Genomic DNA, 20,298 nt, shown 5'->3' on the forward strand with positions numbered 1-20,298 from the left:
AGAACATCAGCTGGTAGAGCGGTGGCTTAGTAGCGGCAATTATTATGACTGCGCAGGAGCATGCAGTGTACGACTCCATAGACTGGTTTATTATTAATCAAGTAAAAACACCGGGAGTGATACATTTGAACAGTTCTGGCCGCACGTGACGAGTGATAATCAAATCTTTCCTCTCGCTTTCTTTTTATCTAAATGACATACAAGTGCAGAGGATAAAGCACCAGTGCCCAGACAGAAGTAGTCGCTTTGATTAAAATGATTGAAGGAAGAAGTGCCGCCGTTTGTGCTCAGCCTGTAATTGAGCAGGCAAGACGTGCATCGCCACTGTTGAAGCGCTCTCAGGGATTTTCTGTTATCTAAGTTTTCTACATGCACCGCTGAAGGCTGTAATTACAACCAACAACTTCAGCCAGTCACAAGTATCTTCTTTTTTTTTTTTAAACGTCCACAAACACATTAACATAATCCTGGTGCAAATGTAAAAAGCAGTTTGGAGGATTAGCGGACAAGGCCCTCACCAGCTGTGTTGCAGACAATGCCGATTTGTGGTACACTTTGTGTGTTCCTACAAATCTGTAAACTAAATCTTGGATCTTGGATGGCAAAGTGTTTTGGGATTGAGATGATGTGCCCTTACGTTTGATAAGATACAGATGAAAAAAAATTAAGTTGTGACAAGTTGAAAGGAAACTCCAGCATGCAGCAACTGGGACCAAAATCATAAAGGAATAGTTCTCTCCAAATTGACATTTCAGCTGTTTAACACACACCTCTTTGCCAATAGAGGCTTTGGTGATGTTTTCTTCACCCACACAACCACACTTGAGTTTCACAGTTGGTCAGAATTCATTTCAGGCAGCTTCCTTGTGTGGTGTTGTCCAAGTCATCCAGTTATTCCAATCAATGGAATGCTTCCCTCCTCCAAACTCTAACTTTTAGAAAATGTCACAAGAGCATTGGTTACAACAATATGGTGGAATTTCAGTTGGCACGATTTGCATTGAAATAGTTTTTTCAGTCCCTTTCGACGTTGAAATCAATTCACTGGTCAAACAGGAATGCGTATGTACCTTCTACACATGCTCTCCCTTGGACCTTTGTTCTTGCCAAACTAAGTTAGTCTTCTCAGATTACTCTCACCTGGAGTTTTTTAAAGCATTACCCAAAGAACACCAGGCCAGACCAGACCAGACCAAACCAGACCAGACCAGACCAGACAGGGCAATGTGTTCCCTCGGGGCAGAGAAAGAAATGGGCTGCAGAGACAAAATCCTCTCCAGTCAGATCCACCAAGCCACTGACCTAATGCAGATCTCATCTTGCGTGTGTGTGTGTGTGTGCGTGTGGGTGTGTGTGCATGTGTGTGTGTGTGTGTGTGTGTGGTCAGAAACAATCATGAGGTAAGCACCAGGTTTCCAACTGAGGGGAACGGCTGTGTTTGAAACTTGGATTTTAAGTACCATCAAAAAGGCAGCATGGGGGTGAGGAGGACGGGTCTAGATATGCCCCCCCCACCCAGACACCACCCCACCCGAACCAACCACAACCCACCCATGGACAGAACAGATAATCACGTGTCCATTTCGTGTCTTCACGTTTGGCCCTGGGGGGGTCATAATAGCAGATGATGTGCAATTTCTGTCCCTCTTGTTGCGTCGTGCTCCATTAGACAGAATGATCAGAGCGCTGGCGCACAGTGTGATTGGTTGGGGGCACACAAAGGATTTGTGATGCACAGACATCTCAGCAGCAGATCGGAACACCGTCTTCTGTTGTTGTCCTCCTCCTGTTATTGATCAGAAAGACTTCCCACAACGGATGCCTATGTTATGCTTTGCGCTACTGAATAGATTTGTCGTGTTGAATAGAGCTGAGTCCTAAAACACTTTGCAGGTTCGGTTTTCTAAAGGTAGCATTTAGAGTTATGAAAAGTTGTTTTTCATTTAAATCCCTCAAGTTCCTTCTGAGACAAAATTATTTTTGAGCAGTGCACTTGTTTATATTGCGTTATTAATTCATCCTGCATTGTTAATGACTTTAGGCAGAACTTCTCAAATCAATTTGCTTTTAACAGAAGAAAGCACTTTGAGTGCATTTAACACCTCGTAAAAAATAATAATTCTGAGAACACTTTTTTTTCCCCATCGTGACACACTGGCCACTTAACCCCTCTCTTAACATTTGATTAAAAATGATTGCACTGAGTAACCAAAGTACCCCTTGAAAATTGTCTTTCTCTCTATGCAGCTCACTCTAAATTACTCAGGCTGCACAATGTATTACTCTTGGTTATTATCACTAATTAAAACTATAATTATACAGAAACCTGCTTATTCAGCCCTGAAGGCACAGCTTTAGCCTTCTGCCAAAATTGGTGCTTTGCTTTAGGTAGAGGTGTGTTTTAGTGGGGCAGCATTAGCAGGGTGGCTACAAGGTGATGTCAGCGGGTAGAACAAATGGAGGATTGCCATTGGTTGCAGTTGTTGTCACTGACCTGAGAAAACAGTTTGTGACATCACAAAGGGTTGAGTTCTAGAGCTGTTTTTTTACACGAGAGTTCCCCCGAAATGGTGTTGTTAGAAAACTTTGATCATTTCAATATGGGACCCCAGCCTGAAAATAAAGCCTTTGCTTAATCCTGCATACGTCTGTATTGACCCACTCATGTCAATGAAGGCTTCAGGGCTCCGTAACTTGATTCATCCACGTTTAGGTAATAATAGGAATCCATTTATTTAGGATAATAGGATTGAATAACATCACCTGGTCCTCCAGTTTCCCATTCTGGTGCCTCGGCCCCACACAGAATGCACTCCGGGTGTACAGCACACAGAGGGAGGAGGGAGTGATGTGTTTGGGCAGCGACGGAGCCCTTTGTGCTTAATAACCTGCCTGCAATTTGGAGACCTGAATCCGAGCCGCGGCAGAGAGGGGCCGCTGCCGCGGTTCATCTTCGTTTTAATTGGGAACATTTTGTGTCCCTCTCTCCCTCGCATTAATTAACCGAAAGCCCCCACGGCAGTTTCTCCAAAACGAATTAATGCGCCAAACGCAGGACCTAATCAGGTTCAGCCGGGCGGAGGAGCAAAGCGGGGGGAAGTCTTCTCATCTTCACTTCCACTCCCATCAGTTCTTTGGCCACTGTTATCAACGCGCTTGCAATTGTGTCCGCCGTTTCATCGGACGCCCTCACGAGCTGCGATAACATCGCAATCTGTAATCCTGTAAGCGTGATTGACACCTGGATGCTGCTTATTAGACCGTTGTTGGGATCCTGCAGGATTTATTGATGCGGCATTCAGACAGAGTTTTTTGCCCCCTCTGAGTCGAGCAATGCGCTTAAGACGACGAGACTGAGAGAGAGAGAGACTCCGACTACAAAGGAGCAGCTGCTGCCATCGCCAAGTAGTTTTTTTTTTTTTTTTGGGGGGGGGGGGGGGTTCACGCTGACAAATTGATTCATTTCTCGAGGTGATAAGCACCTCTCTCTCTCTTTTTCCCTCCCTTCGCAGCCATATGGCGCGGCGACGGCTTTGAAAGAAGCTCTTTAAAACGTGTCTGTACAGAAAAGAGTCAGAGGTACAGGGTGCGTTCAAAACAGCAAAGGCGACGTCTAACAATACGTCACGGTTCAAGCCTATTCTGTATAGACACAAAGAAAGAAAATAAAAGAAAGAAAGAAAGAAAGAAAGAAAGAAAGGAAAACAGCCACCGCTCTGCTGCAGGGTTTGATCGTGTTCTGCAGGTGTTATGTATAAGTAGGAATATTCCATCTATTTTTAAACACTAATCTCGCCGAGGCGTCTTGCCGCCAATGGCTTCTGGGATTGAAAGGGCATGTGGAGTGTGCGCGCTGGGTGAAGTGCACGGCAGGTGTGTATCGGCTTTAAGGACCATCGCTTGAAAATGGGAAAAGCTTTGACCATCTCTTATCAGCAGCGGACAGTCCATAGCAACAAACCAGGGCGGCAGAGAAGACTTTACAATCCCCTCCCCACCACCACCACCACAGACCCCCCGGTGCACTGGGCTCTCCCTCCCTCTCTCTCTCTCTCTCTCTGTCTGCGCCGGAGATCACACACATCCGTCCCGACACCTTGCCAATGTCTCGGCTCGAGCCCAAGCTAGCTCGGCTTCAGCCGCGGCGCCAGGTTTGATCAGACCAAAGGGCCGCCTGATGAAGTAGCGGGGTTGTTGGTTTGCGACTCTGAGATTTACCCAAACAAGTGTCTCATTAGGCTGCCATGGATCAGACCTCACCTTTTTTCTTAAATCCCCCTTCGCGCCCCTCCCCCCCATCCCCACCACCACCCCCACCATGTTTTTGGGAGGGGTGGACTTCAACAACAACACACCAATCCCTTGGAGAGTCAATTTAAATGTCAGCCTTGCAAAACTTGAGCCCATCCTAAAATTGATGCGCCTCACGAGAGCAAACAAGTCAATTTTTGGTGGGTGTCCTGGAACCTAATTCAGCTCAGTTTTATTTAGATGGAGTTGCTTCTAGTGAGGATGCAGGTGGGGGAACCTGGCTTAATGTCAGTGGAATTGTCATCCAAAGGGTTTGCAACAGTGTAGTGAAGAAAGTCGTTATAGTTCATGGCTGTATCCCAAGCCATGCAATTAATGCTCTCAACTGCCTTTCTGCTGTCTTGCACACACCACTAGTGATTGTTTTTAACTCTGTTTTCAGCAAATTCTGATTTTTAAAGGATTATACTGTTAAAAATCGATTTAAAATGCGCTCATGGCCACCATCTTGAGTCCAGTGTGACCAGCCTAATATGAATTAGTGGCTTTTTGATTATTATTTTTTTCTGATTGGCAATTAAATCTGTAGCTCTGATGTTGTCCTAAAAATTAAAGCATCCCTCCAGGGCTGTGGAGCTGTCCGTGGTGCTGAAATAACAGGTGGATTTAAGGTGGGACAGTTGGAGGCAGTTTCAAAGATACTGTTGCCTCGTCTGAGAACTGACCCAGCTGATTGCCAGGACTTGACATATTTTGTCTTAAGATTGTTGCTCAAGTAGTCTCATTTTAGTAAATATTGTGATCTGGAAACTTGGACGCTTGTGGCGCGGACAGGACCAACAAAATGGTTCCAGCTCTGGGAAACCTGTGAGGAAAATTCTCTGAATGGCTCTGTGACGGCTGGCCACTCAGTAATGAGGGAGTACCTGCTCCCGTCAGTCAAAAGGAAGGTGAGGCCACTTCAAACAGCCGTCCTGGTGCTCTGTGAAGCCTGAACTGCCCACACTGCTGCTATAGATTGTTAGTGTTTAACTAAATATTCATGATAATAGACGTGACAGAGGTCACTCATGGGAGAATCCTTTCAAGCACACGCATGAAAACTGGCTTATCAGTGAAGATGGGCAGCACTATGCTTTGCAGTGTGGTGCAAATGAAAACACAAGTCAGACAGACAAGAAGATTCTTGCTTTCAACAGAGGTATTTTTGTTCAAGAGTGTCTTTTTTTTTTTAATATTATCAACATAACAACAATTTACCCAGTACCTCCACCAAGGTTTACCACTAATAAAGCAATATCAATGAATGAGAAACCGATGCTGTGTCCCAAATTGCATACTTGGCACACTTTGCAGCAGATTGTTTTGTGGGGCTCTAATTTCTACGCAATAGCGTCGTCCCAGAATACACACTGCATTTTTTTTTTCACACAGGAATCGACGTCGGTGTTGAAGCTTGTGGTGGGTACAATGTGGACATTATATGACACACAAACCCAAAGCACAGCACAACACCACTGTCTCGATTCATCTTTGTAGCCACGTCTCAGAGCGTGCTAGCTCGCAGTAACACCGCTGCTGCACAGCTTTGACGAAGGTGAATTACACAGTGTGCTTCATGTTTTGCATGGTGTGAACGCATTCTGAGACACAATCTGTGGTCTCTCAATCCACAAGAAGGCACTTGTCAGTAGGAACTCCCTTGTCACAGTTTCCGCTGTTTGTAAACAAGGATTCCAAACAAAACATATATACAGAAGTTAAAAAATCAATTAAATATACTTGCAAGCAAATCTTTACATATTGTTACAGTAAGATTCAACATATTGGCTGAAACATCTGGATGACACAAGTAGAAGTGTACAGTGTTTAGATTTAGAAGAAAAACAAAACAAAACTATATGATTTTTGAAAAATAAACAGCAGCCATATAACCACAGAAACATTGTCAGCAGGCCCTCAGGACATTTCAATGCCATTTTCCTTTCAACATTCTGTCAAATATACACACACACACACACACACACACACACACACTGATGTCCATACCGAAAGTGGCTCAGACACGTTGCACTGACCCCTCGTATTATTATTATTCGTTACCCGTACAGTTACCTTTTGGATTGTTTTCATCGACATGAACATGTCAAGTCTGAGTTGATTCTTGCCGTCCTGACCTTTTCAAACTTGTCAGCTCAGAGCTGTGATTTGTGTTCATATCCAAGGCATTGATTTTAATGGGGCTTAGTAATCAGTCAAAGTGGAATAGACGGAAAAATTGATTAAAATTTTATTTAAAAAGTGGCCCTGTTAAAACTTTGTGGCTGTTGGAGAGATATGGATATCAAATGCGCAGTGCACAGACGTTTTTTCTTCTTCGTCAAAAAACAGCTTAAAGTGATTTGGCAGTAGAGACAAGTCATAACTGCGTGAAGAATCTTTTTTTTTTTTTTTTTTATTACATTAGCGTCTTTACCAACATTCAATAAACTACCTGTTCTATTCTAATTTGGCTCTCTTGAATCTCCAAAAGCAGATGTTTGCCTCTTCAACAGCTAAATCCTCCACCAGCCAAGCCACTTACTAACCCTAGAATTATTGTTTCTATTTGTTCACTGAAACCTTCGATTTACATTTAACAATCCCATATTCTTACCATTTTTCTACATTTTGATTTATTTATTTTTAATTATAGATCAGTCTAACACAGTTATTCCAAAAATAGCAGATTTATGCTTAGTTTTGGGGCACAAATATACCTGCATTAATGCAAAACATCTCAGCGTTTATTCACCTAATGTGTCCTCACTGCGAGTGTTTGTACCCGCTCTGAGTTGACAGGTTGTGGAGGACTCATAAAGCATTTTTTAATGTGTGCGACGGAGTGGTGGACCGCAGCCTCACCTCATCAGCAGTCCTCACTCCATTAACTGAGAACAGAGCAGCGCTTAATATCGCCATCAGTCCAGTCGCTGCAGCACGTCTAACATCTTGTTTCAGTGGGGGAAAAAAATGCTATGAGATGCTAAGAAATTAGAAGTCTGACTGACGATCCCAAACGTACCTGGATCACTTCAGGTATTCGCTACCTCAATGGTCAAGTAAGAAGGCATCTTCTAAGTGAAGAATAAAAATGTGTCTCTTGTGCAGGATGGGGAGGGGGGGAGGGGTTAAACAAACAACAAGAATGGCTATAATCCAGACTCCTTCAGGTCCCTCCTTCACATGGCAGTTCAGAGAGGGAGTCAGATGTCTGCCTCTCTCCTGCTTTTCAACACTGATGAGAGGCTCAGATGACTCCGTAGTCCCTCAGGGACTTGAGCAGCACCGTGTCCTTGACGTCGCTGAACACCCTGCGGATGTTGCTGGTGTCCGTGGCGCAGGTAAAGTGCGGGTAGAGGGTCTTCCGCTCGCCGCTCTTGTCCCGGGTGATGGCCTGCTGCTCGTACATCTTGCTGATGTATTTTTTGGCGTCCTCGGCGTCTCGCCTTTTACCTGCAATGGAGGTGAGAGGCAAGCAGAGGTTTCAGGTCGGAGTGGAAATGCTCCGCTAGTCGGAGGACCCAAATAAATCTGGGACCTCTTCTGAGCGATGCGTCCCGACCTCTTGCGGCAGCCGGATGACTCAGTTTTGAACTCTGGCCCATCCATCTCGCAAACGTCCAGGAGATAGTATTTTCTATTGGTCTTAATGTTCCATTAAATCAAGTCAGCTTCCTTTTTTAAGAAAGAGGCAAATGTGTGTGGTTCAGTCCAAAACATATCAATCTTTCCCTGAATATAAAGATAGTCTCATTTTATAACATTTTTGGTTGGTGGAGTGTCATGGGATTTTTTTTCAATGTTAAACATGTGCCTTGGCTCAAAAAAGGTTTAAAACAACAACAACAACAACAACAACAACAACAACAACAACAACACTGGGTTAATTTGCTCCGACATGGCCAGATGAATGTCGACTGGTTAACATTCATACTTTTTCAAATGTATTTACAATAAAAGATAAGATCATACTGCAGTTCTGTGTTGTGCAGTTGCTGTGGGCTGTCAGCGCTGCGTCAATTGTCATTGTTTGTCACCTAGCCTAGAATAAGCCTCAGTTGGCCTGCCAAAATTTCCGACATGCCAGAAATTCGTCTCCTCCTCCAATGGCTGTGCGGGAGTCAAACCTCCCTGTAAGCCGCTCATCTGGTGGCGTTTAAACAGCTTAAACCAGTCGTCTCAACAGACTCGTTTATTTTAACCAGTCGATCGAGTTTCTCGCTCTGTATGAGACTCGAAAGTCGTCGAATTAGAGCCCGTGGTAGCTTCGTCCGAGACATTGTCACATGTTGCCCCTGAGCGTGGCGATCGTGTCGCTGTGTGAAAGGCTACAGAGTGTTCAGACGGGAACACGGCAGCATTAGCGGCAGAGAGCTGCTGGTGGGAACAGTTGTCGTTTAGGTTAAATTGACGTCAAGGAGCTTTGACCCTGCCTGAGTCATTATTCTGCCCTGCTAATGCTGACCCGAACACGCGTGCACGCGCGCGCACAAATTACTCGCTGTTGCTAATTTCGCTCGAACGCACCTTATACCTTTTTGTTTATTTTTATTATTTTGCAGGGGGCGAGTGGGGAGTGTAATGACTGCAGTTGCTATGGGTTACAGAGAGGTTGGAGGGGGGGGCGGTAGAGGAGTGGGGGGGCTGGGGACCGTTAGGCCAGATCTCTGCAGCATTTTACACTAGCAGAGCTACAGGGTGCCACCATATCATTAAGTACGCCAAGTACCTGGAAGTGACTCATTTAGAACTTTTGTATTCTTGTGTGTGTGTGTGTGTGTGTGTGTGTGTGTGTGTGTGTGTGTGTGTGTGTGTGTGTGTGTGTACTTGCATGTATGTATGTATGTGCGAGTGTGCGCTTCAAAAAGAAAATGAAATAGCACTAAAAATCTATATCTGGAACAATCGTTTTCCTCACTGCCAGTTTAGTCAGGTAGCAACAGGTTGAAGTTTTCTATTGGTGCAAACAGACTTATAAAATGTTCAGCGCCAGTGCTACACAGTGTCCCAGCATTTTTTTTTTATCTCTTGCCAAAGTTAGTCAGAAAAAATAGAAACATCTTTTTTTTTCTCCCTTTTAAGTGAAGTGCATCCCAAAACAGCGAGACTCTTGCACCAGTTGCTTCCTGGTGTCATCACGACTGAAAGTCAGTGGATCGGTGAGGATCAACTGAGAGCCTTCTCCTCAGGGGGTTTGCTAAGACGGATGAGTGTGATTTCAGTGCTGAAATCTTATCGATCTGGCCGCTATGATAAACTGATGCCAGACCGCAATTGTTAAACAAACACCAACCACACGACCACACCCGAAAGTCAAACCTTGTGCTTTGACGAAAGGCAAATATCATCTATGCAAAGAGAAGCTGGTCCATTTATGGAACTTGTTTCACCCAAAGTTAAAGTATCTTTAACAAACATCCTTGGCTCACCTGCGAAGCTTGGAAAGTATTTCTGCAGATCAGACGTCTGTATTTTGTCGCCCAGGATGTCGGTCTTGTTGAGGAAGAGGATGATGGAGGTGCTGTGGAACCACGGCGAATGGATGGTGGTGTAGAACAGAGCCAGACTCTCGTGCATGCGATTCTGGGTAGAGAAATGGAGATTTGGTTATACTGGAGATGAGAGTTTTTCAAAGAATGATTTTAATGACCAGTTTGGTACAGTTGGAGGGGCCAGGAAGAGGCAGAGAGGGTGGGATTGTTCACGGAGAGGAAGGCGGAGGTGATGGAGGGTCTGGTGGAGGAAACGTGTTGGTGGACTAGAAAGCGTTGATAGAGATAAAGCGCTTGGTGACGAGACGGACGTAGACTGCTGAGGCTGAGTGAGAGCTATTTTTTGTTTTACTGTGCAAGAGTGAAATCTGCTGGTGGATGGATGAAATAGCAGGCATAATGAGGAGAGGACACCTGTATCCTAACGGTACAACTGGGAGGTAAATATGCAGAATAAATAATAAATATATAATTTAATTTTTTTTTAACCATTTTTCAGTAGTCCCATGTTGCACCACTTTTCAAACATAAACAAACAAAAAAAACTTTTTCCAAGACTACATTGGCCCCTACATGAATCATCCAACTCCACAGCTCTACAGTACAAAAAACATATTTATCCCTGTTGATAGCATCCTGCTAAAGCACTTCCTGCTAAAACTGGTGCTCTGTTCAGTTTCATCCCACTCTGTGAGTGAATGAATAACTGGTTAAGATATCGGTGCCCAATAAAGTGACATTTCCAAGATATATTTACTGGCTGAGGCTAGTAAATAATCAGAGTTTACTTCTCGATGTAGTAAATCTGCTTATCTTAAAAAAAATCAACTCGAAATTCCAGGAGAGCAAACGGCGCACGACCGCAAACGCCGCTGCGGCCGATCTCCACTCTGTAGCCTCGTGCTCTTACGATGCTTTCTTTCTCCTCCAGGACCTGGTCGTACTCGCTGAGGGAGGCCAGGAAGATGAGGGAGGTGACGTTCTCGAAACAGTGAATCCACTTCCGCCGCTCCGATTTCTGACCGCCCACGTCCACGATCCTGGCAGGAAGGAGGAGTTTGAGACGGTAAGGGAACAGGAAGAAGTTTAAAAAAAAATAGCCTGGGAAAACCTTTTTTTGTCTTGGATCCAACTTTACTTATCTCAAGGGCTTGGTGTTTAACACCTAGGAGCACGGAAGTCGTCCAAAAAGTGCTGCTTGTGGCAGACGACTTTGTGCAGACACACCAGTGTTGTTGGGATTACTCCATAAAAGTAATGCAACTACTGATTACTCCTTAAAAAAGTAATCTAATTACTTCTTTCACTGCTTTGTAATCAATTACTAAGTACTGTACTAATTGCTTTAGTTCAAAAAAGGTAAAGTAACAGTTGATCAGTGCTTTGGAATGAACTTTACTAAAGTGCTAATTTTGCAATTCTAAATATTGCCTCTGTCCTCTTAATATGAATGAATGTTTGCTCTCTGAACACAAACTGCACATGTATTTCACAGAACAAACACGTACAGCACTGGTGCCTTTTGCACAGCCCATAATGTTAAAATATAGAAGATTTTGGAAAAGCAACAAAATCATTACTTGATAAAGTAATTATGATATAATTACCAGTTTTGCCATAGTAATCTGGTTACATTACTGTTACTCAAAAAGTAGTTTAATTACACTAGTGGATTACTAAGTAATAGATTACACGCCAACACTGACACCCACACACACACACACACGCACACACACGAGTCAGCAGTAGTGAGACGAGTCAGCGCTACTCTGACCCTCCTTCTGACAGTCACCTGAGCGTGATGGTCTTGATGGTGAAGGAGTAGTCGTGGATGCCGGTGGTGGGGAATCGAACTCGCAGCACGTCTTGCTCCGTGGGGATGTACTCGGGGGCGGCAATGCGTTCCAGGTGACTCATGTAGCTGAAGGAGGAAAATTTAAGAAGAAAGTTTAAAAAAAATAAAATAAAAAAATTCATTCAAAGCCACAGCGACGCTCACCCTGCGTCACCTTTGACCCCCGCTGCGCCAAAAACAAAGAAAAACAGCAATTAGGGCGGAGGAGAGAGGAGCGGGTCCATATTGGCACTGTGTATGGAGGACGGTTTTATGGCTGCTGTTGATACAAGCTGTCATTACCTAATGTTGACTGCCTGACTCTTATCATGAACATACCATAATGATTAAGCTGCAGGGTAAACAGAGGAGAGGACAGCAATAGAAAAGAGAGAAGAGGGACGACTCGGTTGAGCCTGGACTCGGAGCAGCATCAGACGCCTGACATCTGCACCTCCGGGATGTCGGTTTAAAACCTCAACCGGAGCCCCGAGCTGAGAGATGCTGAGGGATTTCAGACAATAATAAGCTACCGAAAGCGGGGGGGGGGGGGGGGAGATATTGCCGTGGACACCCTGAGCAGCCTGAGGTTCCACCATATAAACACCTGAATAGTGTGTATATGACTGGCTCCCTCCAGTGGTCTCACCACTAAATACAGTATTTACAACAAGCTTATTCTGCAAATTCTGAGAAGCCAGCGTTTAATCAACAGGATAATGAACTTTTAAACAAAGTTGATTTACTTTCAGATGGTTGAGTCTTAGCCACTGAGGAGGATAAATTCTTATTTTAAAAAATGCATTTAGGTATTGTAGTGTTTAAAGAAGTAGAGTGTGACACAAGATTTAGTCAATTTTTGCTTAAAATAACGGAAAGCCCTAATATAGTTTAATATACTTTCAAGTCCAGGGTATTTTTAATCACAGGTTTGATGCTTGAACTCCTGTTGTTGTGCAAGCTATTATTCGGCTTGGGCGATTGTCACCAAATGATCTTTGGCACTATGCAGATGCTGCTCAAGTTTGTATTTGAGATGCAGCCAACATCAGTTTCCATTAATAACTGTTCCAGTGTTTCTGCTGTACTCACTCAGTAGCAGCAGCAGCAGCAGCAGCAGAGGGCCACTGCCACGGCCATCAGGAAACTGTTTTCACACTAACTGGTTTGTCCGAGAGTCACTTTGAGGCAGTGCAGTGTTACTGTAGTGATTCATGGCAGTTGGTAGCGACAAGCCCAGACAGACTTCTGAATGATACCGCCTTGTTTCAAGGATTCAAAAGTGGCCACGCCGTGTGTTCTAATTACGTGTTTGCAAAGAGTCCAATTTGTTGTGTCTAAAACATCAGAAACCTTTATGCTACTACAAAACCTTACAATGACAATCCAGGCAGTACAACACAAGATCCAGTGTTTTTCTAACAGACAAAGACTTGAAATGATACAATGTGATTTCTTTGTTCTGGTAACGATAAGATAAGATGAGATAAGATGAGATAGACATTTATTATCATTGTACAGTTGCCTGGACGACGGAATTTAAAAGCTACAGCTGTAGGTGCTTAAAACAAAATAAAGTGCTACACATTAACCAGTGCGTGTATTTCCTCGGAAGTCTTGAAGCTACCGTCTGATTCCGAGCCAAGACGTCAAGACAGCGCTGAGAGCCGTGCCACAGGGACTTCCTGTTTACTCACTACTCAGTGGAGTCCAGGAGCTGGTACTCGCAGCGACGGCTGTAACACACCCGGATGCCCATGTCTGCCCAGAGACGACGGATGGCGTCCACGTAGCCCCGCTCCAGCTGGGTGACCCGCACCGTGTCCACCTCCTGCAGCCACTTGGCGTAGATCTGAAACCCAGAGGAGGGCGGGGGAAAGTGGGGGAGGGGAGACGCGACAGGTGAGGAGACCTGGCGCTGATGGCTCCCTGAGGTAAGCTTGTCCTCTGACATCTGCCCCAGTCATTCATCGGCTTTCACGTGCGCGCATGGTGACTTTTGCGGGCGCCTATTTATAGACATGCACCGCTGCGTGTTATTGAAGCCTCTTGTTTAATGTGGACACAATAGCTCCACTACTGGTACAGCCCTGACTCTGTGTGTCAGTGTGTGTGTGTGTATGTGTGTGTGTGTATGGGGGTGAGGGTGCTGACTCAGACGTGTGCGTCTCTAACCTCGTTCTCCGGGTTGGAGAAGGGGATTTTCAGCGTGGCCATGGCCCCCGTCATGGCCTTCATGGCGGTGAAGATGTTCTGGTAGATGCACTTGGCGAAGCCCCTCCTGTCCTCCTCGGAGAAGCCGCGGCCGTGGATGATCCGCATCTGGCGGATGAAGGTGGTCTTGCCGCTCTCCCCGGTGCCTGTGCGACGCATTAAGTAGTTATTGCCATTTAGTTTTCCATTAGTTTTTACTCAAACTGAAAAGACTTTACTATAGAATTTCTTTTACTTTTTCATTTGTGTTGCCCCCTAATATATAAATTGAATGAAAGATTGTTTATTTTTTAATTCTAGACTTAATTACAATTGTTTAGGTTCAATTATTTTAAGCCGAGGAAAAAACTCGCCATAAGATTCACTGAGTCTGCAGGAAGAAGCTAGAATCCTCTGTCATGATTATAGTCTCGCCAGTTGGCACAGTTGCGTTGGTGAAATTATAAAAATGTTGTTCCATGTTGAAAGGTGTTTTATTGACAGGCGTGCTGCCATTCATCAATCTGTTGGCATGTGTTGAAAGTGTTGGAGGAAACGGGGGCAGGTGATAAGTCGGCCTTCCTGTTTGCCTGATGCCTGATGTGATTGCAGGGATTCCCCCAGGTCATCTGGTCTGTAGAGGTGCCACGCCCCCAACATCCTGGTCATGTCCACTTTTCTGTTTAATTTGCTGATACCAGATTCAACAAAAGATTGAATCATCAAATCAGAGGCACGTGGGAAGCGTTGGCTCTGACTTCTTTGTCTGCGCGGCTGTCACTGGAAATTAATAATCTCTTATGATGTCCAATAAGGTCCTTGTTTTGATTTCGAAATTGAACACCCTCACAATAGAAATCCAATGTACATATCACATCGAGAAAAAAGAGGGATACAAACAATGGTAGTATTAATAGTTCAACATAAACAACTTCTTCGAAACTTTGTTTTAGATTTGAAGAATTTTAGATTCCAGTGCTGCAGGGTTGCACAGTATACACAATTCTTTTTTTAAAGAAATTAGCATATTTAGCCCTCTGTTTACGTCCTTACACAAACCAGTTGGTTTTAAATTACCGCTATAACTAAGGGCTTTGTTGTAGGTTCCACTTATTTGAAAGTGGATAATTACAAGGGGTCCGATAGAGACAGAGAGAGAGCGAGAGAGAGAGAGAGAGAGAGAGAGAGAATCAGTACCCTTTGTGATGTTCCAAGGGAGCATATACTTTCTAGAGCAAGTAACACAGGAGAAAGAGATGGTTTTCAAATTAAAAAATGGATATAATCAGGACAAAATTTTATCACAATGCCTGAGTTTTATATTTTTATCCTGAATGTCTACTCTGGCATTGTGGGCCCTTAAGAAATGCAATCTGGCTCCCCTGTAAGTGTCGCACATATTGCAGAAGTGACATCAAAGCAACCTTGAGCCTGACAACTGACTTCTTAAAGCATTGTTGACTTTTACACTTGAAACTGGGAAAATTTGGTTGATTTTTCAATCAGTCTTTATGTTACACCATTACGCCAAATCTACAGCAAACAGCAGGTTTCCACAGGGAAGGAACGCATGTCACTTGCTATTGAACATTTATCATACTCATGGTTAATTTTTCATAGAATCATGTCACTTTGCCCTCAGGCTCCACTTCCCCTACTTGGCTTGGCAGATGGCGGTGTGCCTGCTTCACTTAAACATCAGTCACGTGAAATATCAGTAAACCAATCGGGCTGTTTAGGTTTGTGGATTATGTGTCATTGCTGTTTGTTTATAAGAATAGAGCCAATCCCAAACTTGACCCCTCTTTGCATGTTCACACAGTGACACATGCTTCACATAGTTTCTTCTCTCGGCTGCAGGTAACCAAACAGGCCAGACGGTCTTTATTTTGTCACGCTGAAAGTAACAAATTCTCACTAAATCACGTTTGTTCATTGTTATTCACTGGTCTTGATTCATAAATGCTTTTTTGATTCCAATTAATATCTACCAGTGGTAAAAAAAATAAAATATTTTACTGTGTGTGTATGTGCGTGCCGACCACTGACCGAGCAGGAGGATCTTAATCTCTCTCCTCTCCTTCTTCTTCTGATGCTTGAGGGCCCTCTTGATCTCCTTGTCCACGGCGATGCTCCTCTTCTCCTCCTCGGACAGGCAGCACACGCAAGCGCGGTGGCACCACATCCGGCAGCCCGCCATGGCCGACGACACACCCGACCCGAGCAACTACAGTGACAACAAGTTGATGAATAATCTGCAGAGAAGCGACGATAAGCACCGCCGACAGTAAAACTCCTCGCGTCAAGTGACCCAGTGCCTGTTTGACCAACGCTAGTTTGCGACCTATTTGCGCTTTTATCCCAGCCCACCCGGAAACCTGCGCCCTGGAAATCACAACAGCTCAGCATCTCTCAAAGTTCACAAAATGTAACTCCTCTTGTTTATTTATCATTTTATGGTTTGAAGCTGGCTCAATGTTGTGCGTAAACAACAATAGCAGAAACAAGCTAGACTCTTACCTTTAAATGGATCCGTCACACTCACGGAGACGCGGCAGGTAGGCTCCCTGGTTGCATGTCTTCCCCCGGTCCGGTGCCTACCTGCGGCTCTCACGCAGAGAGTCACGCCGCACACCGGCAACTCCCCCCCCCCCCGCCCCACCAACCCTACAGCCGCGGTCACTCCGAAGGCCGACTCCTTCTTTGTTTCGGCCCACTCGCCAAACGAGGCTCAACCCGCAGCTCGTCCACCGCGCCTACACAGGAATGTAAAGCCTCCGCGGTCCGCCGAAAACGCCTCGGAACTGGAATGCGCTCGGGACGATGCGCGTGCGTCAAGGCAGCGCCGAATGACAGCGGCTGCTCCGGAAATGAGCTCACTCCGCCTCAAAAGTAAATGTGTGCTGCGGGAGAGCGCGGCTATGACAAGGCACTGGGAAAACAGATTAGATTTCACACGTTGCTTCGTGCACCTATTGTAAGCAGTACGATAAAAGTTTAATTCCTGCTTCGTGCTTCACCACAGGGCCATTATAGCTAGCTAAACACTTCCCCAGTACTGCCGCCTCACAGCAAGAACGTTGTGGGTTCGATTCTGGGCCTGGGACCTTTCTGTGTGGAGTTCACGTTCTCCCTGTATCTGCGTGGGTTCTCTCCGGGTTCTCCGGCTTCCTCCCACAGTCCAAAAACATGCATGTAAGGTGAATTGGAAACTCTAAATTGTCTATCGGAGTGTATGTGAATGTGAATTGTTATTTTTCACTATGTGGCCCTGCCTTCACCCTATGACAGCTGGGAGAGGCTCAAGTGGACCCCTGTGGCCCTGAGTTCAGGAAGAAGCGGGTATTAAAAATGGAGGGATGGAGCAAACCCACATCTACACTCTAGCTTTTTTGTGGAAGTCACTTTGAGTCGACATGGTATCTCGATATGTTTTCAACAATTATAAAATCATGATGTTTAATTAGTAAGTTGGGTGATTTAGTTGTTTCTTTTTTCTTCTTTAATAATCACGTAGCTTTGAAAATGAAATGAAGAAACTGCTAGTGCTATTATTTTTGAAAGGCCAGTACCGGAATTTGTCAAGCAGTCATAACGTGTAACTTGGCATGTGCGAGTGAGTGCGCTCAGACGCAGATAAAGTTTCGAGCGCTCCGGAGATTCCCAGCCTTATGTTTCAGCTGGGGATATTTTTCATCACGTCACCAGCCCCCCTGAGTAAGACAGTTTAAGTATAGTGTGATTTTTCATTAGAGTGTAGAAATACACAAGGAAAATTGATCATCTTTAGTAAGTTTGCTGCGCCCCATAATGTGAAACTAACAGCAAACGAAATAAGAAGAGAAATTTCTCTCGTGTAAATGAATGAATGAAAAGGAAAATCTCTTATTGAAGAGCCTGTAAACACGGTGTCTCTGCTAACGTTAATTCATCAATTAATATCCAACTCTTCAAACGGGTCTTTAAGATCCAGACCTAGTTGAATTGTTTAAGCTTTTGAAAGCTTTAGCTTTCAATTGTTATTTTAACATGACTGTTTATTTTTTTAAATTATCTACACACATTTTTACAATATTTTGTTCTTTATTGTGCACCGATTTCTGACGGATGCTGTGCGAAACGCAGTTACGTTTTTCTATAAAATGGTAACAAACTAAAACATAATTATGTTTAGTTTGTTGAATATAAATAAACGACGAAGTGGAACTAAGTGTTGAACCGGTATTCGCTCACGCCTCGTCCCTCTGCTATTTGGATGTCAACCCTTTTGTCTCAGCGGCGAGAGGCAGAACCGGTTGGCCCAGCAGCCCTTCATGATCTCAGATATTGAGATCACTAAGCCTGTTATTGTCACAGAAACATGGTGAGACGAAAACAGAAAGACAGCTGTGTATAGGGGGTATCATCATCTGAAGTGGGATACCTGTTGTTGTAAAGTAAACGCATACAAATTCATATAATCATTATAAAAAATAAAAAATAAAATAAAAAGCCCCCCCCCGTTGTCCAGCAACCAGCCATTGTTTTATCTTATATCAAAATGGGACCTAAACATTATACATGAAAAGTTTTTCATTTGATTTGTGAGGAAAATCACTTTGCTACGTCAAAGTGCTGTGTACACAAGCAAAGTGATAGGATGGAAGTCAGGAAATGCTGTGTAACAAGTGGGTGTGGACTGACTGCATTACCTGCAGTTACGGGAAGTGGGACGCGTGCTGACTTCTGTATTACGTCCCAATTTCCAGAAATGATGCATATCATATTTCAGATGTTCTTCACAATTGGTTGATAGCATGTTTAAAAATAAACATCGTTTAATCGATTAAAATAAAGTGCTTGGACAGTATTGTAAGTATTGGACGGGGCGACAAATACTTTTGCAGAAGGTGAAAGACGTAAGTCATTCGTGCACGTTGCAGACTCGTGTCACGCGCCCATGAATGCCGCTGATATGCGAGCAGGCCGGACTGTAATCCTCCTGAGTCATGACACAAGATTTTCCACATCGAGCCAAACGTACCGCGAGTGTGGTGACATCTGGTGCGTCTCGCACTGTGTACTTGAGTTACGTTTTTGGCACCTGAGCCACGAGACTTTCGAAACTAAGACGTCCATGAACCGTCATTCGTTGCCACTGCCAGAGAAGAAGATTATGGTGAGATCTGGCGACATGACAACGCCGTAGGGTGTAAATTGATGCAAGGTAAAACAAAAGTAGGAGGTTCTGAATATGATCTAGGGATAGTTCAGGTGTTCTCATCTGACCTTCGTAAATGTCAATTTGATGTTTTATATTCCAGTCTTGCTATACCTCTTCTTGCCACCAGATGTCAGAGAACATTCACATTGAAATAGGAACGTTGGCGATGCGCTGTCTCTGCGGTCGCGATACAAAGGCCTGATAATACAATGGTAGTCTCTGCAATAAAATACATTAACTGATATAAGCAAACCTTGAACACAGTTTTCCTTTAGTGGGAATAATAAAGTTGAACTTCAGCTTAAATGTATTTATATAACCGGTACTTACTTATCACTAAACTTACTATACTTGCTAATTGTTATGTACCGTGTTAGCTTGTACCATAACAATTAATAAGAAACGGGAGATCCGGAAAAGTTGTATGTAGTCTTGTATTACTCTTATACTTCTGTCCAGACACCGGAACAAAACGTCACTTCAAAACACATGACACGGGTGGCACAGGATCCCACAAGGGACAAAAAACAAGGGCGGTCAATACACAACACTAATGTTTTTCCAAGTTAGAGTTTCTTGTCTGTGGACGTTCTGCTGTGCTGCACACTTACAATTTACAATTCAATACGTATTGTAGAATGTCTGGTTTAATTAGCAGGTTTTTAGTAGGTTGAGCTAAACCCTGTATCTAATGTGGCACTAACTCATGACTTACATCTTCAGTCAAACAGATATGATACAATATTGATGCAGGTGTAGAAGGAGAGATGTTTTTGCAGTTAGTTAAAGGGGCTTTGGATTCTTGCACATTTGGGTTGAGCTTTTCCAACGCGTCCAAAGTGATATTAATGGCTTGAGTGACATAAATAAATAGCCAAGGCTATAATAAACAAACAAACATACAAACAAAAAAGTTCCCCGCCCAATTCGCTCGGTTATCATGCACTTGGGAACGTTTCTTCACCTCCAAATTTGTCCGTTGTAAATGTGAAGAGCTCATCGTAAATCTGCCAACAGCGCCGGCTCTGTGGTTGATTATTTGCGCTGCCTTTACATATTTGCCCGCAAACAATTGTTGAGGTGTAATTTATAAGCGAACCTGTGAGACTCGAAGAGCCGACAACACACATTAACCCTTGCGAGCGGATGAGCGCCCAGTGTGGATGTGCTGAGCTTTGACAGAAGATGGGCGTCGCCCGTCCCGGCCAAATGTCAGCCGCTTTCGCCGACACGCCTCCGAAACGAAGACTCCCTCTCAGACAAACTTGGAAGAATGATTCCCC

General features: G+C 44.2%; 1 protein-coding gene across 1 annotated transcript; it reads right to left on the reverse strand.

Annotated features, from left to right (window-relative positions):
- Nucleotides 1–5,453: 5,453 nt before the first annotated feature.
- On the reverse strand, nucleotides 5,454–16,788 carry gna15.1 (guanine nucleotide binding protein (G protein), alpha 15 (Gq class), tandem duplicate 1). Its single transcript, XM_076022976.1, has 9 exons — nucleotides 16,333–16,788; nucleotides 15,862–16,039; nucleotides 13,795–13,979; nucleotides 13,317–13,471; nucleotides 11,578–11,706; nucleotides 10,696–10,825; nucleotides 9,723–9,876; nucleotides 7,325–7,746; nucleotides 5,454–7,266 (listed from the first exon to the last, which is right to left on the reverse strand). The coding sequence occupies exons 2-8, from the start codon at nucleotides 16,010–16,012 to the stop codon at nucleotides 7,541–7,543; spliced, it is 1,110 nt and encodes a 369-aa protein (XP_075879091.1). The 5' UTR covers nucleotides 16,013–16,039; nucleotides 16,333–16,788; the 3' UTR covers nucleotides 5,454–7,266; nucleotides 7,325–7,540.
- Nucleotides 16,789–20,298: the final 3,510 nt, after the last annotated feature.

Source organism: Nelusetta ayraudi, unplaced genomic scaffold, assembly GCF_046127955.1.
Source record: "Nelusetta ayraudi isolate G7.1 ecotype Tasmania unplaced genomic scaffold, CSIRO-AGI_Nayr_v1 ptg000013l, whole genome shotgun sequence".
In the NCBI taxonomy this organism is placed as follows: Eukaryota; Metazoa; Chordata; class Actinopteri; order Tetraodontiformes; family Monacanthidae; genus Nelusetta; species Nelusetta ayraudi.